At 44.5% G+C, this 23,993-nt stretch overlaps 2 protein-coding genes and 1 non-coding gene across 5 annotated transcripts in view; 2 read left to right on the top strand and 1 right to left on the bottom strand.

The window, feature by feature from the left end:
- The window catches only part of SUFU (SUFU negative regulator of hedgehog signaling), a 133,799-nt gene extending 130,323 nt beyond the window's left edge, over nucleotides 1-3,476 (bottom strand). For both annotated transcript variants that reach the window (XM_020967505.2, XM_020967501.2), the window contains exon 1: nucleotides 3,093-3,476. In XM_020967505.2, coding sequence (XP_020823164.1) covers nucleotides 3,093-3,292 — 200 coding nt within the window. In that variant the 5' untranslated portion in view covers nucleotides 3,293-3,476. The remainder of the gene's footprint in view (nucleotides 1-3,092) is intronic.
- A 326-nt stretch (nucleotides 3,477-3,802) lies between these two features.
- On the top strand, nucleotides 3,803-23,595 carry ACTR1A (actin related protein 1A). 2 transcript variants are annotated; one of them, XM_020967519.2, is made up of 11 exons: nucleotides 3,803-3,821; nucleotides 13,840-13,904; nucleotides 14,653-14,728; nucleotides 16,015-16,140; nucleotides 16,390-16,514; nucleotides 17,651-17,867; nucleotides 19,341-19,433; nucleotides 20,162-20,336; nucleotides 20,433-20,494; nucleotides 21,153-21,193; nucleotides 21,328-23,595. In XM_020967519.2, the coding sequence occupies exons 3-11, from the start codon at nucleotides 14,681-14,683 to the stop codon at nucleotides 21,428-21,430; spliced, it is 990 nt and encodes a 329-aa protein (XP_020823178.1). In that variant the 5' UTR covers nucleotides 3,803-3,821; nucleotides 13,840-13,904; nucleotides 14,653-14,680; the 3' UTR covers nucleotides 21,431-23,595. The 2 variants fall into 2 exon arrangements, with proteins under 2 accessions (XP_020823178.1, XP_020823173.1); XM_020967514.2 differs by lacking the exon at nucleotides 3,803-3,821 and adding an exon at nucleotides 7,537-7,677.
- Nucleotides 5,458-5,594, top strand: LOC144456424 (small nucleolar RNA SNORA16B/SNORA16A family). Its single transcript, XR_013485517.1, has one exon. It is a non-coding gene; the product is annotated as a small nucleolar RNA SNORA16B/SNORA16A family (small nucleolar RNA).
- Nucleotides 23,596-23,993: the final 398 nt, after the last annotated feature.

Consider the following 23,993-nt stretch of genomic DNA (forward strand, 5'->3'; position numbering starts at 1 on the left):
GGGGCTGCCCTCAACAGAAATTGAGAAAATAATGGCAATGCACAGGTGGCAGCTCCACAAAGACAAAGAATGTGTCTTATTTAAGCTTATGTCTCCCCAGAATTGAACAAAGTGTTCTCCACAAAGTATGTAAGCAAGCCCAATTCCAAACACATACATACTTGAGGAAAAAAGGCAATATTCTCAAAACCAGTTCTAGTTCTTGCTATGGGCTGTACTCTGTACATTCTACACACATCTGGATCAACTAAGAAAAATATTTGCCCTTCTCTATGAATAAACCAAGTCCTCTTCCCCCTGTGACACCATTCTACTCAGAAATCTCATTGGGTGAAGTCTTAAAGTACTAAGTTTCTCATTCCCCATGAAGTACTTTAATCACATCAATCAAACCATACATTAATATATAAAAGCATAGTTTAAATTGTTAATTAAGTTACCAGACAGCTGATACAAGCATCAGGGTATTTTTAAATGAAAGTCAGCCTAGGGTACCAGTAATAAAGCTTGTTAGTCAATAAACATTTATTAAGTGCCCACTATATGCCAAGCACTCTGCTAAGTGCTGAGGATACAAGGGCAGGTAAAAAACTGTCCCTGCTATTAAGCAACTCACAGTCTAATGGAGGAAAAAACACACAAACAAATAAGCACAACAAGCTATAGATAGGATAAACTGGAGACAGTCGGAGAGGGAAGGCATTATTAATTAAGGAGGACTGGTAAAACCTTCTTGCAAAAGTGGGACTTCAGCTTAATTTGAGGGAACCCAGAACACCAAATGAGGAGAGAAAGTAGTCCAGGCAAGGGAAAACAGCCAGTAAAAATGCCCAGTGTCAGGAGATGAAGTGTCTTGTTTGAGGAACAGCAGAAGGGTCTTTTAAGAGAAGAGTAAGGTGTTAGAGTTGGAGTCAAAAGGCCTGGGTTAAAATCCTGCCTAATATTTCCTAGCTAGGTGACCTTAGGTAAATCACCTAATTTCTCTCACTGTCAATTTGTTCACCTATAAAACGGGAGTTATAATATTTGCACTGACTACCCTCACAGTGTTGTTGCAAAGAAAATATAAGCCAGAAATAGCTACAGAAATATGAATCATTGTTAATATTACTCAAAGGTATTTTTTACTTCAACTAAAGAACAATCCTAAAGAGGTGAGAACGGTGCCTCAACAACTGGGACAAAAAACTTCCCTTTCCAAAAGAACAAGTGGCCAGGTCTCATTATCTATTGCTTAGCCAACTTTTGAGCCTGCCCTGCAGCAGACCGCTTGTTCCAACATGGAGGTCTCCTAGCCACTGACCTGCACAGCAGCATTTAAAGGGAAATGGTAAGGTATTTGGTGAGAAGAAGTGCTCAATCCCAAAAGAGGAAATCATAGGCCAAATGATTCAGAAATGGAACTCACTTTACCCAGCTTCCCCTTTTTCTAGTCAACTGATTCCAGAGCCACAAGAAGAGCAGCTGTCTCAAGAGGTCAGTTTCCAGGGATCTGCCCCTTCTTCCTGTCCCAAGGCTGCATGGACATGAACCGAGCGTCTTCCTTAAAGGGACAGCTACAAGCTATAAAACAATTCTCATGAAATAAATCTTGGTACCAATATAGTATATTTTCTAGCTGAGACTAGAGCCTCCTTGTCAGAATCCATTGGTTGTTACCAGTTTGCCATAAAAATCACAGAATGAGAGTTAGAAGAGATTTCAGAGGCCATTTAATCTAACTCTCACCCGACTAAGAATCCCCTCTATAATATTCTCTTGAAGACCTCAAGTGAGCAGTATCTCCTCTCACTTCTGCATAAACCTAATTGTTGGAAAGTTTTTCCTTAAATAAAGTATGAATCCACTTCTCTTCCACTCCTCCCTTCGGTGCTCCTAACGTTTGTGCCCCTTAGAGACATGCGATAGCCCTTCAAACATTCGCCCTACTGCTCTCTTATGGCCAAATACCCCCGGTGCTTTAGGGCAATCAAAAATCATTTTTAAAAATCAAAGAATTTGGCGCTCGAAGAGATTTTGGAGCACATTTAAAACACTTTGCAAAAGAGCAAACTTTAACCCAGAGAGTTTAAGTGACTTGTCAGTGGAAAGAGAACTAACTAGTTAAGTGTCAGAGACACTGGGCTTAAAAACCCAGGCCTCTCAGTACAGGATTCTTTTCACGTCTTCCAACGGAGATAAGCCAAGCTGCGCCTAAAAAAGCTCATATACGAATCTTTTTCTAACCTTTAGCCCCTTTAAATTCAATGAGAATTCCTCATTCCCTATGTTTGACCCTGGACTCAATTTGCTCTCCTCCTCTAGGTCTACAGAAATTAAGATTGTGGTCAGTTCATTACCCAAAAGCAAAAGAGGCCGTCAAAGGAACGACTTTCAGAGAAAACTTCCAAAACTTAAAAACAAAAGAGGAGGAGAATTTACCGATCAAAAAACTTCAAGTGCAAAACCTGTCCACTACCAACAGGTTTTAGCTCATCCTGCCTGTGTCCGGAAAAAAAAGTTCCTCTTCTCTTCTCTAACCTCCAGTCCATCCAGGGCATAGACCTTCTCTTTCTCCACCTCCCCTTCTTTTCCCTCCCCTCCCCCCCCATCCCTAAGAGGGACTCCTTCCAACAAGTCCCAAACAGGCAAACTTTCCCCCGACCCAGGCAGCCACCCTAGGCCGTCCGAACAACGGCTCAGCCCCAAACCTCCAGCTTGGGACTCCTAGACTTTTCCACCCTACAATAATGTCCTGTCCTCTCCCACCCCCCACCCCTGGCTCCCTCTCCTAAGCCGTAGCTCCTCTTGCCTCCCGCCAGGGTCTACGAGTCCCTATGCCCCGCCCCCGGCTCCAAAGACCCCTTTTCTTCCATAGCCCCGCAACCCCAAGCACCCCCTCTGCCCAAATTTCCATTAACTCTTGGGTCCTCGAGCCCGGTTAACCCCTTTGTTCCCGTTACTCCCCGGAGGCTTTCAAGTTAACCCTTTCCCTCCCAAGCCTCGCGTCGCCTCGCTGGCCCCTCCCCCCGCCCGTCGGCTTAACCCTTCAACACCCGCCGCGCTGCCCCCGCCCCCCTCGGCTAGCCCTCCGCTCCGCCCCCCGGGCTCACCAGTACTTCACGATGGCGGTGACCTGCAGCGGATTGGGCTGCTCGGGGTAGAGGCGGCGGCACTCGCCATAGATGGCGTGTAGCCCCGGGGGAAAGAGTGAGGCGAAGGCCGGGGGTGCAGCGGGGCCGGGGGCCGGAGCTGGGGCTGGGGCCGGGGGAGCGGCGGGGCCGGGGGCGCCGCTAGGCCGCAGCTCAGCCATCGGAGCGGCGGGGGCCGGGGCCGGGGCGGGGGGCGGAGGCTGGCACTGACGGACACACTGGCGGGACAGCAAGCAGAGTTCGTGGGTGCGACGCCCTGAGGCGACCGGGGCAGCAGCGAGGTCCGGACTCCGCGCCTGCGCACAGCACCCCCGTCCACCCAGGCCGCCGCCGCTGCCGAGTCTGCCAGTGAGGCGCCGCGGGGCCGCCGGGCGCTCTTTGGGGCGGGGCTCCAGCGGCCGCTCTCCTGATGATTATTGGTTGTCATCTATATCAGTCACAGGCTGGAAGGCGTGGCTTGACAACAGGCCCCGCCTCTACTGTCCAGAGACCCGGGAGGGTGGGAGAAGTTATTGGGCTAGCCCTGGCCATCCGGAGGTGTTACCTGAGTGCACGCAGGGCTCTGGGCATCCCTCAGAGACTAGCGAGAGGACCACGGTTCTGTACCTTTGACGGCTACCGCTGCTCTCCCCTTTGTGCGAAGGAAGTTCTATCCCGGCGGACTGATTCATTCATTCATTCATCTGCGTGGTATTGACTTTTTTTTTTTAAAGCAGTTTAGGCTTCGATTCCGTATCGGCAGCACCAGCATCTTTGAACAAGATTCCTGAAAGGTTACCTCTGTCGGCTGTGACTTTTATGTATTCTTTTCTGTGTGTTGTTTGTAAGACTGTAAACTCCACGAAGGCAGGGGTTATTTTTGTAAAAGAACATTACTAAAACAAAAGGCAGCATGGTAGACCAGATTGAGAACCAGCTTCTCACTATCACTAGTGTGATAGTCCCTGGCAAGCTGCCTAACCCTGGGCAAGTCGCTTAACCTTTGGATGCTCCAAGGTGGCTCTCAAAAATTCCCTCAGTTACAGATGAGTTGCCAGTCTGCATCACTGAGAGGAGTTTCCATAACTGGAGTTCCTCTATACAGATAAAGTCAGAGAGGTCTGAACCAAAATATAATAATACCCACTTTTGGAGAAGTAAAGCCACTCTATATAATTTTCCACAAGTACTCCGTACAGATAGAAATTTAATAAATTTTTTTTATTATGATAGCATTCCCTTCTGCTGTTTCTCTCCTACATTGAAAAGTTACTAGTGAAGAATTCCTGCTGTCCCCCATAACCATTACCTGCTATATATGGGGAGAGTCTTAAAAATTTCTAAGACTCAGACATATAAAACATTCACTAGCTGTGTGTGACTCTGGGCAAGTCACTTAACCCCAATTGCTTCACCAAAAAAAAAAGATTTAAAAAAAGATTCTAAGACACCAGCTTATGGATTTTTTAAAACTTACAATAACTTTATAGTCACATTTATTTATTCAAATAATCTTGAATGTAAAATGAGGCAGCCACAGGAATCAATAGAAAAAGAGGGGGTTCCATAGGCAAGTATGATTAAGTAACTCAAAGACACTGATACTTGGGAACGGGTATCCCAATAGTAACTCACATTTATATAGTGCTTTAAGGGGAGGTAGGTAGCAAGCATTTATTAGACACCTTCTGTGTGCTAGGCACTGTGTTAAGTGCTTTAAAATATCATCAAATTTGGTAAGGCTTACAGAACACTTCCCCTTTTAACAACCTTATGAGATAGATAGTACAAGTATCATTCTCATTTTATAGACTTAGAAACTCAGGAAGGTTCAGATAGGGTAAGCGACTTTTCCATGGCTTCCTGGCTAGTAACTTGCAAAGCCAGGAACAGTCTGCATTTCTGCTGCTTAATCTGTCCTTGTTTCCATTTCCACATAAGGTTATAATTCTGGCTCTCTATCAAAAGGAATGAGATGATGCATGAAACTCTGGGTGCCTTGAAGGAATGTTCATAAGAATTTGATTGGACATTTATAAAGCATCTATATTCAAAACAGTGTGCTCAGCACTGGGGATATAAAAATAAAAAACTCAAAGTCACCTTCCTCAAGAAGCATACATTTTATTGGAGAGGATACAATATGTACACAGGTAACTCTAATTTGTGGTAAACTGAGGAGGGAAAGCACCTCAGCAACTGGGGAAAATTAGAAAAGACTTCGAAAAATAGGCAGAACTTGAACTGGCCTTGAAGGATGAGGACAATAAGGACAGATGAAAAGAAAGTGCATACCAGTCATAGGGTACACAATAGAAGATAAAGTACCATCTTTAGAAATTAGAACTTAGGCCCTTATCGAAGCTTCAGCAGTTCCTTTTATAGCTGTTGCAGTCAAAAAGGAGTCCAGAGTGACAATTTCCTGACAGTTGTTGTTCTATTTAACACTGTAGTAGAACAGCAACATTATGGGAAAAGACAGAAGCTGTCTGTGTTACCAGAACTCATCTGTTGGTTCAGAGGCATATTGTCCATCCTGACAGAGTAGCAGCTTTGGCGCAGATAAGGTTAGGTTTAACAAGAGCTCGGAGGGTGGAAAGCATTTTATGTACATTATCATCTTTGAAGATGATAGCAATGAACTGTGAAGTACCTACTGCAGGCATATTAGCCCCATTTTCCAGATCAGGAAACAGAAGGGGGGGGCAAATGACGACTTTAGTCCAGCTCTTTGTCCACAGCATAGGGGCGGATGGTGCTAGTATTGGACACCCCTGTATTGAATTTATTTTCACTCAAATTGTATTAAAAAAAATAGAACTTAATTTGTAAAGGTGAAGAGTATGAAATAAGAGCTTAGAACAGAGAGGGCCTTAAATGCAAACGAGTTTGTATTTTATCTTTGAGGCAATGCAGAGCCTAGGTAAGGTTTTAGAGTAGAGAAGGGGCATGATCAGACATGAAACCAGAACCAAAAATTCTCATGGAAGGAACCTCGGATATCATTTAATTCAATCTATTCATTGTACATATGAATCTGGAGAGGTTAAATAACTTGTTCAAGGAAATGTGGCAGAAATACTCTTACTAGTCCTGGCTATTCAATGACAGCTGTGTGATCCCCAGAGAAATAATTTAAACTTTCTTGATCTTAGTATCATTTGTAAAATGAAGGATTTTAATTAGATAATTGAGTGCCCTTCTGATTCTAAAAGGCCTGTCAAAAATGATCACAAACAACAACTTATACAGATAGACTAAACAAAGTATAACTAGAAGAGGTCTGTTCTGATGCAACACAGTACTATGAATGTTGAGGGACTGATTCTCAAGATATCTAATAAAAAGGAGAGGATGCCAAAGGGGGTGAGGGGGAAGAAATGGGCATTTTTACTACTAAAAATAATTATTTAAAAAATCAATAACTGTAAACCCATATACCTACAAAAATCTATGAGAATTAAGAACACACATATCGTAGGCATCCTTGATGACAGTATGAGAAAGAACAGGCAGGTTTTCATAAATTATGTTCTATAACAGACCACATCTTTATAGTTACACAACTGACTGAATGAAACAAAGAATACAAGCTCCCACTGACTGCTTGTTGTTTGTCGAATATTTAAAAAAGCATGTGATTTTATACAGCCAAATTCAATCTTGACACAACTTCAAAAAGCACAGCTGCATTTAAAAAAATCAAAACAAGATTCCTTATAGGCTCCAGCTTTAGAGATAACCTCCAATGATGACTATCAATGGACACATGAGCTTACCAAAGATGCTAGGCATTGTCAGGAAGGAAGTCCAAAACAAAGTCTAAACGTAAGAGGAGTCCAAACGGTAAGGTTTTAAAGATGCTTGTGTTTGCAGATGACATTGTGCTGATTGCATGAATATTAGAACCCTCCCCCTACACACACACACACACACACACACACACACACACACACACACACGTTGCAAAACAAAAGATATTGAAGCCATGCAAAAATGTGAAAGGAGATGGGCCCTACGAATAGCAAAGATAAAATATAAGTATAAAGCAAGAATGAAAAATAAGTTATTCCACTGTGGAGAAAAGTTCCCGGTATGTAGCGCATTTATGAGGCCACAGGCAAGTACTTAGAGATACAGCTCCGTGAGACTGCATGTCCCAGCATACATTTCGAACCCGCCTCAAAGACTCAATGGACTACAGATCCCATCATGAACAACGGCAAACAATTTAGGTCTCTTTCACACTTCTCTAAACTACAAAGCCCAAAGTGCTATGCGAGGGAAGGGCTGGTACCCATCATGCAAAGCTTAGCTCGATTTTGAAACAGACTGAGAGGCTTTCCGGGGGGGAGGGGGTGTACCGCATAGCATACTGGGGACTGTAGTCTTCCGGAGGGCGAGGAGCGGCCCCTCCCGACCGCCTTGTCCCGGGGACAGCATTGCGCATGTGTAGCGGCGGTAGCAGCGGCGGACCCGGCCGGCAGTTTCTTCCTCCAGAGGAGAGACCCCCTCTGCCATGGAGTCCTACGATATTATCGCCAATCAGCCTGTCGTGATCGACAACGTGAGTCTTGGTTCTCTCTTTCTCGAGCAGGGCCCGACTATCTTAGTCTGAGGGTCCCCCGCCCTGGCCACTGACTCTTTGTCACTGGCTCGGCCTGTCAGGAGGCTTTGGCCGTCTCCTTCTCCTTGAGGGAGGCAGTCCCTAGCCAGTCTATAGGCCAGCATCTCTAGGGTGGAGGTCAGAGGAGAAAAAGGCCCCATCTGTAGCCCCCGGGTCATCGAGCCCTTGGCCTGAGGGGCCTTAACCGCTCTGTCGGCGCCCAGGGCCCAACCCCTTCGCTAGTTCTGATGATCCTATTGGCTCGCTTAGCTGTCTATCTCAACTAGTTAGTTCCGCCTCTCGAGTTAGCCGGATGGGGCAGCACTCTGAGGAGATTGGCTAGCTCCTCAGTCAATCTGATGGAATGCCGTAGAGTTTCCTCTTTCTGTGGGGCGGGGCGGGGCAGAAGGGAGCGTCAAGGATTGGCTCCCGGTACTCCTGTTGTTGAGACCAGTGGGACAAGGTTCCGCCCATGGGTGGGGAAGGGCCTGATTTTGTTTAGTCCTGGGCCTGGGTGGAGTGGGTGCGTGGGAAGGCCAGGTCCAGCCCCTGGGTGGGGTCGGATGGGGCTCCCTGGGAGCCTTGGTGGCTGTGAGGGAGTTTCCTTGGCCTTTATTGTTTTTGTGGTCACTAATTATAATGATGGTGTTAATTAACCAGGGGGTCATAACGCTGGGAGGTTCCCCTCGTCCTGAGAAAAACCCAAATGCACCTGTAGTTTTGGGGGAAGATCAAACTGTAGCCTCCTAAATGTACTTCTGGTTGTAAGGGCTAAATTCCCTTTCTGAAAACAGCTGCATTTCCATCTCAGTAAAGGTAAAAAGTCTGGTGATTACAGGTGCTAGTGTTCAACATAGGCTTGCTTGGAATCTCGTTTACCTGAGGTGCCCCCTTTGAACTTTGTCATACTGATCATGACCTTTGGGAAATACTTGTCTGCCTGATCCAGGAAAATTTGTATCAGCTACCTTTGCTGTCTCTGCGGATCTGACTTAAAGGAGTTGATAACGGTGAGACAAACTCAGGTAGGGTGTAGGGTAGTGATAAGCAGCCCAAGAGCCCAGAAGGCCGAAGGAAAAAGCAAATTGCACGCACACTGTAATAGCCTGAGTAGTGTTCTCCCTTAACTTTTCGAGTTTAGGTTCTTGTGTCTACTGGCCTCCTCCAGATGTAACTGGTCTATCTTCATTTTCTTTTTGCCCCCTTTGTAAAATTAGCATTTAGCAAATTGACAACTTTTTAATTTCCTTCAGCAGTGCTAAGGAGTAGAAATGTCAAGTCCATCAGTTTAACCAGATCCCCTGCCTCTTATATTAATGTATATTCTCAACTCCAACTCTTTCCATCATTCTCCTTGCTCTTTCTCTATTATAAAGGATAATTAGTTCCCCCAGGGCTGAGTTCACTCTTCTTCCTTTCCCTAATAACATATTAAGTTGTACTTAAGAGTAACAATACTATTATTAATTTTGGAACTAGAAGACTCTGCTTTTGTCTTTTCACTGGGAAAACATTTCTATCCCTGTGCCAGTACATCTACTAAAAGCGAAATCTGAGAAACTTTTCATTCATCTTTAGGACACTGCTGAGAATATGCCACTTTAAATTTAGATCTGAGATCTCAATGAATTCTTAGTGTTTGAAATTCTGAACTAATTTTTTGATGACTCTTTTGCAGCTATTTTTAGCTCTCAGGATGAAGAGTAGAATGAGCCATATTAGATAACTGAATCAGGTTATCTATTTTGATGAAAAGTGTTTACTGATGGAAATGGGTCTCACAGTTTTAGCATTTTACAAAGACTTTGTGTCTTTGTAAAAATCTTTTTCCTGGAAGCTAAGAATGCAGTACTTGTTAGAAGTGGGGAATTAAGGAAGGGAAGAAAAAACAGATTTTTTTCATCAGCTATTCTGGCTGGTACCACTGCTATCTAACATATATTACTCCTGCTTAACACCACAAAAAGCTACCTAGAATTAATGAGAAAAAAATGAAATTAATTTTGCAAGTATCAATGAGGTAAGTATCATGAGCAATTATAGTCAGGAACATGTTTCTATTAAATATAGCAATACTAAAATGAAATAGAATGGTATGGTAAAAAGCATACTGGACTTGAGTCAAAAGACCTGGATTTTAGTCTCAATTCTGCCACCACTTTTCTATACGACCCTGGGCAAGTTATTGTGGTACTGTGGGAAAAGCATTGGCTCTGTAGTAAGAAGGATCTGGATTGAATCTCACCTCTGAAATTTACTACCTATGTGACCTTGGACAAGGCAATGTAACCTCCTTGGCCCTCAGTTTCCTCATCTGTAAAGTGAGAGAGTTGGACTGCAGTGTGGCCTTTGAGTTCCCTTCCAACTCTAGATCTGTGATCCTTATATATGTCATTTCTGTTTTCTGGGCCTCGGTTTCTAGTGTGCAAAATGTGTGGACTGTACTCTGTTATAATCTCTAAAATCGTAGGATTCCTAATAGAGGAGCTCTCAGTCTACAAGTATGCCTGTGAACCAAATTTTGAAAACTGTATATCTACTATAGGAATCACTGATACAAATAAATTTGCTTAAAACTTTAAAATTGTTTTTCAGTTTTCTTTGGGTAAAAAGAGACTTATTGCCTATCCATGATCATCATTTACTGTCCCAAGTCCTTGGTGACTTAAGAACTCAAAGGTTACAGTTTACTTTCTAAAAGATCAAAGTTCTAAACAGTCTTAAAGTTGTTTTTATGACTTTAGTCTGAGGAGCTGGGTTTGAATCTTAGCCCTGCCTCTCACCTGCTATGTGACCCTGGGCAAATCTCTTAACTTTTCTGAACTCTTTAGTGTCTTTATCTATAAAATGAAGGCCTTCAGCTAGATGACCTCTCCAGTCTATCTCAGCTCTAAATCTGTGATCCTCTGCTATAGATGAGATACAGCCAAAAAAACAGCCTCAGATTTTCAGATTTTCATCAGTTAGAAAATAGTTATTTCGCTCTTAAACTCTTTCCAACTCGGTGAGTCTAGAAAATCTTAGAAACCTTAAAATGGACTAGAAAATGACACCAATCCAAATCATGCCCTCACCTAGAATTTGACATTCAGAGTCTTGGTTTGTACCTGAACAACATCCTGAAGGATTGGGTAAAGAAGAGATTATTTTAAGAAATATTATGCCAATCAGTTGAGTACGTACTAAGTGCCTTGACCAAGTCTGACACTATCCAAGGTGCTATGGAGGATCCAGAAAAAATTGGAAAGGGATGTGAGAAGAAATAGCCAAAGGCAGTTGTAAACACCTTAAAATCACGCTGTGCCCAGGGATTAAGTGTAAGGCTGTATCCTTTGAATTCTTCTGCCGACATTGATTCCTGACTTTGCCTATTGAGAGACTCCTGCTTCCTTGGATTCCTGTTGCCACTTACAGGGAGGAAGAATGCTCAGGGATGGACAGCTATAGTATTAAATAGTGCCTGTGGTCAATTTCTTTCAGTCCCAGTCCTTTGGCCATCTGGCTGCTGTGTGCTTCTGGTGCCTGCTGAGGAACTTGTGGTTTGTCTTCCCACATTAGAAGCTCCATTTCAGCACCAAAATGACTCTGTTCCATGTAGCCATTGCTGGCAGCAGACTCTGGTTCTTCTCAGAGATCAAATATTTAACGAGGAAATCAAATATTTAATGAACACTTGTTTTCAATGAGCCTGCTGCTATGTGTTTGTTTATTTGACTTTTGCCGTGGTGAATAACAAAGAGAGTGGCAGCTCATTTGCCAGGTACAAAGTTCCTAATTATAAATTACTGTTAAGGAAATTGGCATAACCCTTTTGTGTGCGCTAGTGGTTTGGCTGGAGCAGAACAGAGATGCTGCAACTACTTCTCCGTTCTGCACTTCATCCAGTCTCTTAGCAGGTCCCATTCACTCCCTGACAGTCCTTGCTTTCTGTGGGGCTGAGTGTGATGCTACTTCATACATCATTACCAGCATTGCCTGAGCGTCTCTGGTGTCAGACTGGGGCTCGGACCTCTCAGGAATCTCAGCTGTCCATCCCCAGTCCAACCACCACTTCCATTTGCAATCCAAAGCAGGTAAGGATCTGGTAAGAACAAACGGATTTGAGCACGGTGGAATATGTGTCTCCACAACCCCAGGAGGGCAGTTTTTTTAAAAGTCCCTTTTTCCATTAGGTGAAAATCTTATTTGAGACCAGCAAACTTTTTTTCTTTTTTTGGACTTTCTTTTAAAATAAATTTTGTTGGGGCATCTAGGTGGCGCAGTGGATAGAGCACCAGCCCTGGAGTCAGGAGGACTTGAGTTCAATATGGCCTCTGACCAAACACTTGACACTTAACTAGCTGTGTGACCCTGAGCAAGTCACTTAACCCCAATTGCCTATAAAAATAAAAGAAATAAAATAAGTTTTGTTGTATTTTTCTTTTTGCATCACCATATTACAGACAAAAAGAAAGAGAGGAAAAAATCAGTGAAACTGATAAATACATTTTAAAAATTCAAAACTATAAGCAATGTGTAACACTTGTGGACCGTCAAGCTTATCATGTTCTTGCTATGAAGGAAAGAAGGGAAGAAATGAATATAATATCTTAGTCTGGCTTGAAATCCAGTGCCTAAGACCTCTCTTTGTGTAATTTTATTCAAATCAACTCAATAAACATTAAGTATTTGCTAGGTTTAAATCTCTGTGGCACTTGACTGAAATACAGATAAGGAGACTGTACCTCTAAAAACCAGTGTTGTAAATCTCACATAGTTTTCCTTTCCAGGTTTCCATCCTATGGAAACATCTTCCTAGAGCTCCAACAGCCTGTCTACATTACCAGGGCCAGAGAAGAGCAGTGGGCAATCCAAGAGATTTGAGTTAGCCAGTTTCCCAGAATTCCTCTTATAAAGAGCAGTTCTCATCACTTCATTATGGTGTCTTCTCTGTAGGTTCCAGAACTTAAGTCCTTGAACCCACAATAGTATAATTCCTCCTTTTCTCCCCTTGTGGCCAATTTCTGGCTGAGGCTTTTCCAGGCTTTTATTCCTGTCTTTCTTGGAGTTACCAGGGCAATTTTTCTTCTCAAATTGACTAGTGAGCAATTTCAGATTCTGTCCCATACCTGCTTTAAATTAGGCCATTTGCATTCGATCTCATTTCCTTTTTCTTGGCAATGGTTCATCGTTATCATTTGCTCAGAGAATTGGCTTGTTCTGCCCTCACCTCCTTTTCCCTGTTCTTTAATCACTTTATACTTCCTCTACCTAATCTCCTTAGAAGAAAACTAAACTGTTGCCCCACAGTGGTCAATCTTCCTTCCTCTCTGAGACTGCTGTGGTTGTTATACAGGTATTAGATACAAAGGGAGTGAGCTTGGAGCAGTTTCTGGTATATCATTCTCTATGTATTCTGAAAATAGCAGGATCCTGGACTAAAACAAAAAGAACAGCAGAAATAGACCTGTCCCAGTTACAGTGGAAGCTTTAAATCCTGCAGGGTGGAGGAGAGTGCTAGGGGGGCAGAGGGTGTATACCTACCGAAAAGCAGTGTTCAGCCTCAGACATCGGTTCTGCCTAATGTTGGTACCTGTTCCTAAAGTTGATGATTAACTTCATTGGGCCACTGAGTGGTACTAAAGGTGCTGAATTAAGATTCCAGCTGTCAGTTATGGGTACTGTACCCACAACCATAGAGCATCAAAGGCCAAGGCCAATCCTCATGGTCTGAACTAGCCTGTCCTCTGGGCCTTGCACAAGAATGCTCCTCACTTTCCCTGCAGAGACTGACTAGTAGAACCTTGCACTGTGAACTGAATTATGTCTTCCTTTCAGGGTTAGCCTTGTTAGCATCTGTATAGACAAATTCCACATCTGTAGGATACTTTGGAGGGGTGGCCTGTTGGTGTTTCATTGGGATTGAAAGAAAGGCTACCTGCATCAAAGCCTGAGCTCTCAAAGCATTTAAAAGCATTATGCATAGTTATAGTTGGGAGAATGCATTTTCCCCAAATGCCAAGGGAAGATGCTGTATCCCTGGGATTTCATCCCTGAATTTATGGCTTTAGAACTCATAGTTACTTTCCATTGACTCTCCATTGTTTTTCCTAAACTTTTAACTTGCTTCACTTCTCTCCCCAGGGCTCTGGTGTGATTAAAGCTGGTTTTGCAGGAGATCAAATTCCCAAGTACTGTTTTCCAAACTAGTAAGTCACACTATGGCTTAATCAGAGGTTAGGGTGGGTGACTTTGTCATTATGGGGTCAGACTCCTTCCTTTCAAAGAAATCCTACTTTGGGAGCCTAGGTAGAGCTGAGAGGACAACTCAGATACTTGAGACAGTAAGGAGCAAGTGTCAGCTTTAGAGATAGTTGAAATGGCTGGACCACTTGTTTGGTTTGTCTTGAGAGGCCTCACTATCTCTTCAGCTGGTGCTAAAATTCTAACAGTGGTGAGTCATTCATTTGGTTTAAACATTGCCCTAAAATCTTTTTTTAAAACGCACATATTCCTCAGAATGGTAATTCATTTATTCAGCAATCATTTATTAAGATTTACTGTGCCATACATGAGAGAGAACCAAGTTCATACACCTGAATGAGGATGAGTTTCTTGTTGCTTTCTTCTTTGACAAGAAAGTTCACAAGCAGAAGAGCACTGGAGTAGAAGCAAAAGGCCCAGAAGGCAAATGTTATGAACCTCATGGTTCTGCCTTGGCTCTGCTCATATATGAGGACCACAGAGGACAACTTGTTGAGGTGTGACATTCTGTTGGAAATTTGATCAGGTCCTTTGCCCCTTTGATACTTATGTGCAAAGTATGTGTTGTGTGGGGGAGAGAGGAATTTGTTAAATTTAGTTCAATTTTTAAAGGAGGAGAAGAGAAAGACACACTGGCAGAATGTTTCTTCATGTCTTTCTGTAACAAAATCATCTTTCTCTCTTTTTTTGCAGCGTAGGCAGACCAAAACATGTCCGTGTCATGGCTGGAGCCCTGGAAGGGGATATTTTCATTGGCCCCAAAGCAGAGGTAATAAACTACAGGTGTCGTCTTAAGCCAATAGAAGAGCTTTCCCTTCCAAATCTTAAAACCCACCCCACCCCTTCTCCCAAGTGTTGGCCATCTCAGCAATTGAACCCAACCACAAAAAGAAACAGTTTCCTTTCAGGATCTTCCATGTAGTTCCCATCCCACCCATCACTTCATCCCACTCCTCACAGCAACCGCCTCTTGTCTGGGAGCCCTTCGTGATCCCATTGTCACAAACAATAACATAGGCCTGAAATTGAGACTCTGTTCTTTGGGATTCTGTCAGTGACATGTAAAGAAATGCAATGATGCAAAAATTGATTGCTTCTCAGTATTTTTGTTGTAAAATGGTTGTAGTGATTAAGCACTCATCTAATTCATTATTGCTGAAGTCTTCAGTTATTTTCTGCTAAGAAGAACAGCATTATTTTTACTCCTCGATTTGGCCTTGACCTTCCAGGTACACGTACATGAGAAAGAAGAAATTTATTTATTTATTTTTGTCCAGATAATGAGTAGAATGCCCTATACCTGTTGCTTCAGATCCTAATGGGTTGGCTCTTCTTCCAGTTTGGCAGTAGAGGCATCGAGGAAGGGAGGTTTGAATATTGGGTTGTTCCAGAGCAGGATTTCTTCAACTTTTGGGGGTCATAGAGTGCTTGAGTGATGAGCTGCCTACCCATCTGACCCCTTTTCAGAATAATGTATTAAAATGCACAAAATAAAAGATGTAGGATTACAAAGAAAACCAATTATATTGAAATACAATTATCAAACTACAGGAAAAACAAGTTAATGTATCCCACATTAAGAACCTCAGAGATATAGAAAAGGCTCTTAGACTGTAGGTTGAGTTTGGAGGAGCTGAAGTCCTAACCCTTCAAAAAAGAGGATTATATATAAAACTGTTAACTTGTATTATATACAGTTATATATTATTATATATGTGGGCACATTAAATTGAACAAGGAAGTAAAAAAAAATTTGCCTGTTTGTGTCCCCTTCTGAGTTTTCCTCAGTGCATTTTTTTACATTTTAGTGGCTTTTCTGTTACTTCCTACTAACTCACCCTACCAATATAGCTTTCTCTTATAACAAGAATCATCAAGCAACATGAGCCAACATTGACCATATCTGAAAATATGTTTCATTCCATACCCGAGTTATGTTTTCTAAAGACCACATTTTCCTCCTCAGTCTCTTCCACTTTCTCCCCAAATGCAAGCACAACACTAAGATATCAGGACTCTGGGCCATGGGACTGTGTTTTTGCTTTATGCTTATAGGAGCATCGTGGGTTACTCTCCATCCGCTACCCCATGGAACATGGCATTGTGAAGGACTGGAATGACATGGAGCGCATCTGGCAGTATGTCTATTCCAAAGACCAGCTTCAGACTTTCTCAGAAGAGGTGAGAATTGTTCTGTTAACAGGAAGCCGTCTAAGGCATGAAAAGTTCAGGAAGTCTTAACCTTGGGGAGAATTTACCCAAGGTCCTGCTTGTTGGGTGGGAGATCTGGTGGCTTTATCAGCCGACCACCTTCAGGACCAGCCTGCTACCACCTCAGGGCTCCTATCTTCCTCTTTACCTACCTACCCTGTTAGTGAGGAGTAAAACCTTGGAGATCATACTCATGTGTGGTTGGGGCTGTTTTACCAGCATCCTGTGCTCCTGACTGAGGCTCCCTTGAACCCACGAAAAAACCGGGAACGTGCTGCTGAAGTTTTTTTTGAGACATTCAACGTGCCAGCCCTCTTCATCTCCATGCAAGCTGTGCTGAGCCTGTGAGTAGTTGACTGTCCCCAGGGGTAGATAATCAGGCTGCTGACCTAAGCTAGTCTTCCACTCTTCCCAGTTAGGTCATTTCAGAACAACCTGATACGCCTTTCTAGCAAAGGGTTGGAGGAGGCAGAAAAAAGGGATAGAGGTATTGAAGCTAAATGCTAATCATGGAGGAATTGGTCTGTGGGGAAACCAAATGAGATTTCCTTGTTGTCTTTGTCCACTCAGATTTCTGTCAACTCAGATTGGCATTGAATTTAGTACCCAATGGACAGAACCGTATGGATGATATGGGTGGTAGTAAATCTAGGAAATGGCTTTACCCGTGCTATTCACATCTGTGAATGCTTGCTGACAGTCCTGAAGGGGAAAAAAAAAGGATGGCATATGCCACTAAAACTCCCCTTAAAACCCCGTCCTCTCGCTGCACACCACCACACCCCTTAATGCCTGGTGTGCCTATTTCTTCATTGTGGTTTCTATCTAGAGAACATGGCTACTATCTAGGGAGAATGGAGTTACTGGAACAAATCAGGAAAAGCTGGGTTCTCTACTGAAGGAGTCAGCTTTTCCAAGGACTTTCTGGAAGGGAACCTGGTTTGTAGAAGTAGGTAAAGTTTTGGTTTCCTAGGAGGATGATTAGCTCATCGTGTATGTTCCTCAAATCTTGCCTCATTTTTTCTACCTCATTTAGTGATGCTAGGAAGTAGGTCCAATTCCAAGGAGGCTATTGTAGAAATAATAATGGTTATAATTATGTGTACATAACATTTTAAGATTTACAGAGTGCTTTTCTTGCAACTCTGTGAGAAAAGTATTAATTCGTTTAATGAGCACTTATTAAGGACCTACTGTGTGCCAGGTATTGTGGATACAAAGACAAAACAAAGCTGTCCCTCCACTCAGAGGGCTTAAATTCTCCATCAGAGTCAGGGGAAGGTAATATGCAGGTCTCCCCTCTAGTCTGTTTTCTTTATTTTACCTGAATTAACTGAGAGGCAAGGAGTTGAAGTGTGCCTTCTTTGTCCATGATTTCAAGGCTTTGACTTTGACTTGAATTGAGCAGCTTGCTTAAGAGGAGTGGACTTCTTCCTGGAGGAAAGGTCAAGCTATTGATTCCTAACCCCTTTTGCTTCAGATACGCAACAGGAAGAACCACTGGAGTGGTGCTGGACTCTGGAGATGGTGTCACCCATGCGGTCCCCATCTACGAGGGCTTTGCCATGCCTCACTCCATCATGCGCATTGACATCGCTGGCCGTGATGTCTCCCGTTTCCTCCGTCTCTACCTTCGAAAAGAGGGCTATGATTTTCATTCATCATCTGAGTTTGAGATTGTCAAGACCATCAAAGAGGTGAGCTCTGCCCAGGACGGGAACACCACCAAGAACTGTGTGCTTGGAATCAAAAGCTACCAGTCAGGAAGGGGGAGCAGGGCTTATAGAGAGCACTAAGGCAACTTCCCAGAAATGGGGAGGAAAGGGTAATAATAATAATAATAATATCTAATAATAACTAAAACTTATAATAGTGATCTTAAGTTTGCAAAGTGTTTTACATGTGTATTTTTTCATTGGAACTTCACAACAGCTCTGTAAGCTCTGTAATAATGCTATCATTATCCTCATCTTACAGATGAAGTAACTGAGGCTAAGAGAAACCCAGGGTTACACAGTTAGTTAATGTCTGAGGAAGGATATGAATTTAGGTCTTCCTGATGAGCAAGTGCAGTACTCTTATCTACTGTACCACCTCGTTGCCTCCAGGGAAAGTCAGTGTCTTTGGGGGAATGAGGAATAGGGAGGTGTCAGGAGAGCTGCCTCCCAGCAACTCCTTCTTCCCCACCAGGCTACCTCCTGGTAGCCGGAGTACAGAATAGTGGAAAGAACTCTACCTTTAGAATCAGGACGCCTGGGCTTGAGTCCCAGCTCTGCCACTGATTGTCATTCTTTGTATTTCCCATTTGCTTGCACTAAAGTTCTACCGATTTTTAATTCCTTAATGTGACATAGAGGCAGGCCTGGGTTCTAAAAGGCAATGCCTGCAGAACACAATCTCTGACAGGTCCTATCAAGCTGGAAATGCTTCCAGTACAAGCCAGGTGATGGACTCTGTGTCTGCAATTTGAAGACCGACCTAGCTAAATTCAGAGACTCATCAGGTGAATGAATGGCTTGGCCACAGGGGAATGAATATTTTGACCAGGGCAACTCATGAGGACCCTCTGCCAAGTACTAGAGGGGTCATGACCCTTTTGTGTAGAGGAGAGAGCACCTCTGCCAGCACTATTAGAGATCCTTGAAGTATTGAGAGAAGGGAGACTTGGAAGGCCGTGGAGCTCAGCCACTGTGGCTGTCTGTGCTCCCCTTGGAAAGCTCATTCTCCTTAGCCAGAATGGAATAGAGGCTCAGCTTCCCGAAGTGCTGCCCTCTGGTGGCCAGTCTTGAGATATGCGCCTTCACCACCTCAGCTATCCTCCTACACTAAAAAGAAGGAAATCTTACAAAGACCTGACACAGGAGTGAGGGAGCACCCCAAGACCACATTCCTCACATGGAAGGAGAATGCTTATGGTAGCTAAGGCTATGGAAGAACTGGGAGTTTTCCTAGACCCACCTGAGCCACATGCCTTAAGTGGTTAAGGGGTAGACTAATGATGAAAACTGGTGAAAGGAAAAGGAAAGACCTTAGACTCAGAGCCATTTCTTCTCATAGAAAGGCCTGCTCTTGAGGCTAACCTTACAGATTGTGGGCTTCTGTCATGGGGCACTCGTAACTCTGATATGACAACTGTTGATTCTAACCCCCTCTTGTGCTTTGCCCTACAGAGAGCCTGCTACCTGTCCATAAACCCACAGAAAGATGAGACTCTGGAGACAGAGAAGGCTCAGTACTACCTGCCTGATGGAAGCACCATTGAGGTATCTGGACAGGACACAAACCTGCTAGAGAACCTCTGGGGACAGAGTTCTAGCCTAAAATAGGGCTACCAATGGGGAGGCCCAGGTCTAAAACAGAAACAGCTTCTTTGCCAAGTCCATGGAAATTCAAAGCTGCTTTAATGCTGAAGCAAACGTTATTCTGTAGTTTGGGCTACCAAAAACATTGGGAAGCCAGAAACAGGAGACAGTGGTGCTAGGAGCCAGATAGAATCACAGACCAGCTTTAGTAGAAACTCAGCCTTGTTCTCTATTACTTCTTGATGCTTAAGCATCTTGAATTTTGTTCCTTATAGGGAAAAGTGGACCATCAACAGAAATATTCAGGAGTTGTTCTCAGTGGGCCAGAGGGATGATTGATCTTGACAATTAAGAATTTTTTTTTTATCTGTGTCCGGGCTGAGGTTTTAGGCTTCTCTCAACAGCAGAAAAGAGTTACTTTCCAGTAGAGACTCAGAGATCTTGTGCAAGAGATCAGTTTCCTTTTCTTAGCAGGACTTAACCTTACCCGAGGGGCTTGCATTCAAGGCCTACTTAATTTAATATATTTGTACAGTTTATTTCCTAAGCTTGGGCTTTCTGAATTCCCTGAGCACTGAGAAGAGCCCTGTGGTTCTTTTTTTTTTCCTGTATCCTGGGGATACAGGAGGTTAATAGCTACTACATCAGCCCCTTGCCGCTTCCTCTAAGGCTGGCTTTTTGCTCTGCAGATTGGCCCCTCTCGGTTCCGTGCCCCCGAGCTTCTGTTTCGGCCAGACCTGATTGGCGAGGAGAGTGAGGGCATCCATGAAGTGCTCGTGTTTGCCATCCAGAAGTCTGACATGGACCTGAGGCGCACGCTCTTCTCCAACATCGTGCTTTCAGGAGGTTCCACCCTGTTCAAAGGTTTGTCATCACCCTCTGAGTAACCAGCTGCTCAGCTCTTGTGGTCACAGGGGTCCAGAGAAATCACCTGAGACTTGCCTTTCCTGACTTCTGTAGGTTTTGGTGACAGACTGCTGAGTGAAGTGAAGAAACTGGCTCCAAAAGATGTGAAAATCAGGGTAGGAGAAATCTGGGCTTGGCACAAGGATGGGAATAGGCTTCTGAGAGTGTGAACAGCCCATGTGGGGATGGTCTGCCCTGGAGCCTCAGACCCCAGACGAACAGATTCTAGATCAAGCCCCTGTGTCCAGGCCTCAAATGATGTCTGTTCTGTCTTCCCTTTATGCTCCAAATGCCATGTTCTTAAACCTGTGACTCTGAGGTCCTCTTGGTACTGCTATCAGAAAAAGAGGGTAAAGTTTGCAGGTATCTTTCTGCTCCCTTTGCCCCCAGCCTAGGGGACACCCCAGTATGTGATGAGGACTATGTCAGCACAGTAATATGGAGACTAGAGGAAAAAGGATTGGATAGCCAACTGAGAAGTTAAGCACCTGCCACGACGTCCATCATTAGGGCCTGACTTTTTCCAAGGTGGGTTACCTAGATCTCTAGCATAGGGCCTTCCCGACAGGTCATTCCAGGCTTTCCAGGCCCTGTAGTAGGTACCAGGTTGAGTATAGCCTGTGCAATATTCTGGATTGGCTACCCTGCTGGCCAGAGAGGTTACCTGCCCCAAGTGAGCCTTCCCTCAGAAACTGATTCTTCTCACTCGCTGCCTTTTGGGGAGGTAAAGGGAGGGATTTGAGCCTCACCACTCTCTTTCCAACCTCTTCTCAGATATCTGCTCCTCAGGAGAGACTATATTCAACATGGATTGGGTGAGTAGTTATGGGAATAGGTGGAAGGCTAAGGCCTAATTGAGCTCAGGAACAATTTAACCTGGTTTTAGCTTAGATATAGCTTGGGCTTCAGAGGCCGCTCATACTGCCTCTTTGGGTTCCTTCTGTCTCAGGGGTTCCATTCTGGCCTCTCTGGACACCTTTAAGAAGATGTGGGTATCTAAAAAGGAATATGAAGAAGACGGTGCCCGATCCATCCATAGGAAAACCTTTTAATGTTCGGACGTCTGTTTCACCTATCTTCGAAGTTAACTCCACTTTAAAACTCGCTTTCTTGAGTTGGAGTGTGTGAGGATCTGCCTGTATGTGTGGATGTGGGTGTGGGTATGTATGCGTGTGTATGTGCGTGTGCCAGTGTGGCCCGGGGAGCCTGGTGCCTTCCCCCACGATGGAGCCTGGGACCCAGGGGTTGACCACTAACTTGCTCCTGAGAGGGGAGAACACCTGGCTGGAGTGCCCTGTTTCTTTGTCCATTGGTCCTTTTCCTTTATTTTTGGGACTACGTTTACTACTGTAGGGAGAGGAGGAGGGCAAACTGAACCACCCGAGAGGAAGGCCCTGCCACCATCTCCCCGACCACCTCCCAGGTGGCTGGAGCTCAGGCCTACCACCTTCCCCTTTGCTCCTCACTGTTACTTGCTGGCCACTTGATCATAGGGACTTGTGCAGGAACTGTTTGGTTTTCTTGCTGTTTTTGTTTGTGGAATGAGAAGCACACTTGGAGCTGTTTCAGAAATCCCTGGGTTAGGGGAATAGGTGAGAGGATAGGAATCTTTGGGTTTACCTAAGGGTCAGGACCACAGGAGGGAATTGGTGGAAGATAGGGGCTTCACTGGCTGGGATAAGGTGCAGATGCCCAGGCCACCTAAGCACGTCCCTCACAACATCCTTGCTGCTGTTCTTCCTCTGCATGGAGAACCTTGGAGAAAAGTGAGAGGAGAGAGTTTAAGGAGCCAGGGTGGGGCCTAACCTGCCTTTTGGATCAAGTTGCACTTGTGACAGGTAGGCCAGATGAGGAGGGAAGCTGGGGAAGCTGCAGCTGCAGGCACATTAAATGTGCTTTCCTCCATCTTTGCTTCAGGGCAGTTTAAGTGAAATCCTATTTGCCATATGGTTTTATTTATTATTAAGGTGTTTGGTAACCTCTTAGTCACTAAGCGGGCCAAGGAGGAGGAGGCAGCAGCAAGGGTAGATCCCTAGTTGCTTACTGCCTGCCTTTCTTAGTCTCCCTCCATACACTAATGTTTACAGCACCTAAGCTTAGCGTAGTAGCCTAGCCCCTGGAGAGAGAGGGGACCCAGCAGGTCCCACTAAGTACCATTAACAGTATCCTACTGAGGTAGCAGACGTGGGCACTGAGACCAGTTGCAACTGAAGGTTTGGAGCAAAGGCATTCCTGCCAACACTAATCCCTTCCTCCTGCTCACAGCTCTATCACCAGGCAGATTTCGAAGTGGGCTTTTCTGGTGCATCAGGTGCCAGTGCCTTCACTGGGGTTATGTAGCTTGTCTCAAGTTAAGGAAGTGAAGGTGCCTTATCCCTGCAGCCCCACTGGGGGTGGTTCTCAGGCAGAGGTGCAAAGGAGACTGGTCTCTGGCTTTCTTGGCTGCATAGAGATGACTGGGTTAGCAGACCGCCCTTGGGACCCCAATGGCCTGGCCAGCCTTAGGTTTTGAATTGTGCCCTCAGTTTCACCATGGGTCCCAAGCCTAGCAAAGAAAGAAGGAAAGCCAGAGCTAGAAATTGGGGTGGAAGGAGTCTGACGGAGGGTGCAATCTGGGCCCCTAACCTGCTGCTGACCACCCAGGAGAACTGAAAGAAATCACTGGAAGAGGGATCTGAATACTAGGGAGTTGAGTTGGCACTGCCTAACTCAAACCTAGGCCTTCAAGCCAGGGGTTCCAGGCAGCAGATGTTTTCTTCTCATGCCTAAAGAAGGAAAGGCAGTGCCCCATTCCTCATCCAATGAGATGGTTTTACATCCTGCTATGGGTCAATTTCAGTTGAAGCATCTGGCTTGAGCCACCCCTCCCTGAACAGTGGCCTATAATCTAGGAGCCCCTTGGTGCCTATTTGCCTTCATTGATACTTATGGCATTATGAATAATCTTGTGGCTCTCCCTTGACGAGTAGCAGGCCCCTGCCTATCCCATTTCTAAATTCCAAAGATGCCAGTCAGTGTCCTCTCCCCCAACTCCACCATGACCAAAGGCCCCAACCACTGGGGGGCCAGGTGTGTGTGAAAGCAATGTGGCAACCAAACTGCAGTGTGCTTCCTTCCACCTTCCTTCTCAGCCCCAGCCTTTGCCCTGCACAGCCTGTTTCCTAACCACGTTGCCTGGTGGTGCCCAGTGTACTTAAATAAAGTTGTTCCATAGATACTTAGTGCCTGGTTCTCTCTATAGTCAACAAGTCACATAAGAGGAGACAACCACTGCTCCCTTGACTAGAGGGCAGACGACCAGCTCTTGCCTGCTTCCATTCACATGTGGTGCTGCATGAGACAAGTAATATCATAGATTAGGGCTGGAATCTGTTTTAGGGCTCATCTACTTGACCCCCTCATTCATTTGACAGCTACTAACCAAGAAAAGAGGCCCAGACAGGAGAAAATACTGAGTAAGGAACAAGATTTCCCATGTCAAATCCAGGGCTCTTTCCACTGCCCTGCATTTGGCTCTGCCCTGGCTGGTATTTAGTGTTTCACACTTCCTCTCCATTCTCTCAGCTTTGAGTCCCTCGGACCAACTGCCCCCATGCAGAAGCCAATCACAATATA

This window comes from Phascolarctos cinereus, unplaced genomic scaffold (assembly GCF_003287225.1).
Source record: "Phascolarctos cinereus isolate Bilbo 61053 unplaced genomic scaffold, phaCin_HiC Scaffold_3;HRSCAF=262, whole genome shotgun sequence".
Taxonomy (NCBI): Eukaryota; Metazoa; Chordata; class Mammalia; order Diprotodontia; family Phascolarctidae; genus Phascolarctos; species Phascolarctos cinereus.

What these genes read in the sequence shown, in the direction of transcription:
- ACTR1A (XM_020967514.2), top strand. Translation starts at nt 7,630, where the DNA reads ATGGAGTCCTACGATATTATCGCCAATCAGCCTGTCGTGATCGACAAC. An exon ending in AGCCTGTCGTGATCGACAAC is followed by an intron (nt 7,678 to 13,839) that starts GTGAGTCTTGGT and finishes TTCTCTCCCCAG; the next exon opens with GGCTCTGGTGTGATTAAAGC. An exon ending in CTATATTCAACATGGATTGG is followed by an intron (nt 21,194 to 21,327) that starts GTGAGTAGTTAT and finishes CTTCTGTCTCAG; the next exon opens with GGGTTCCATTCTGGCCTCTC.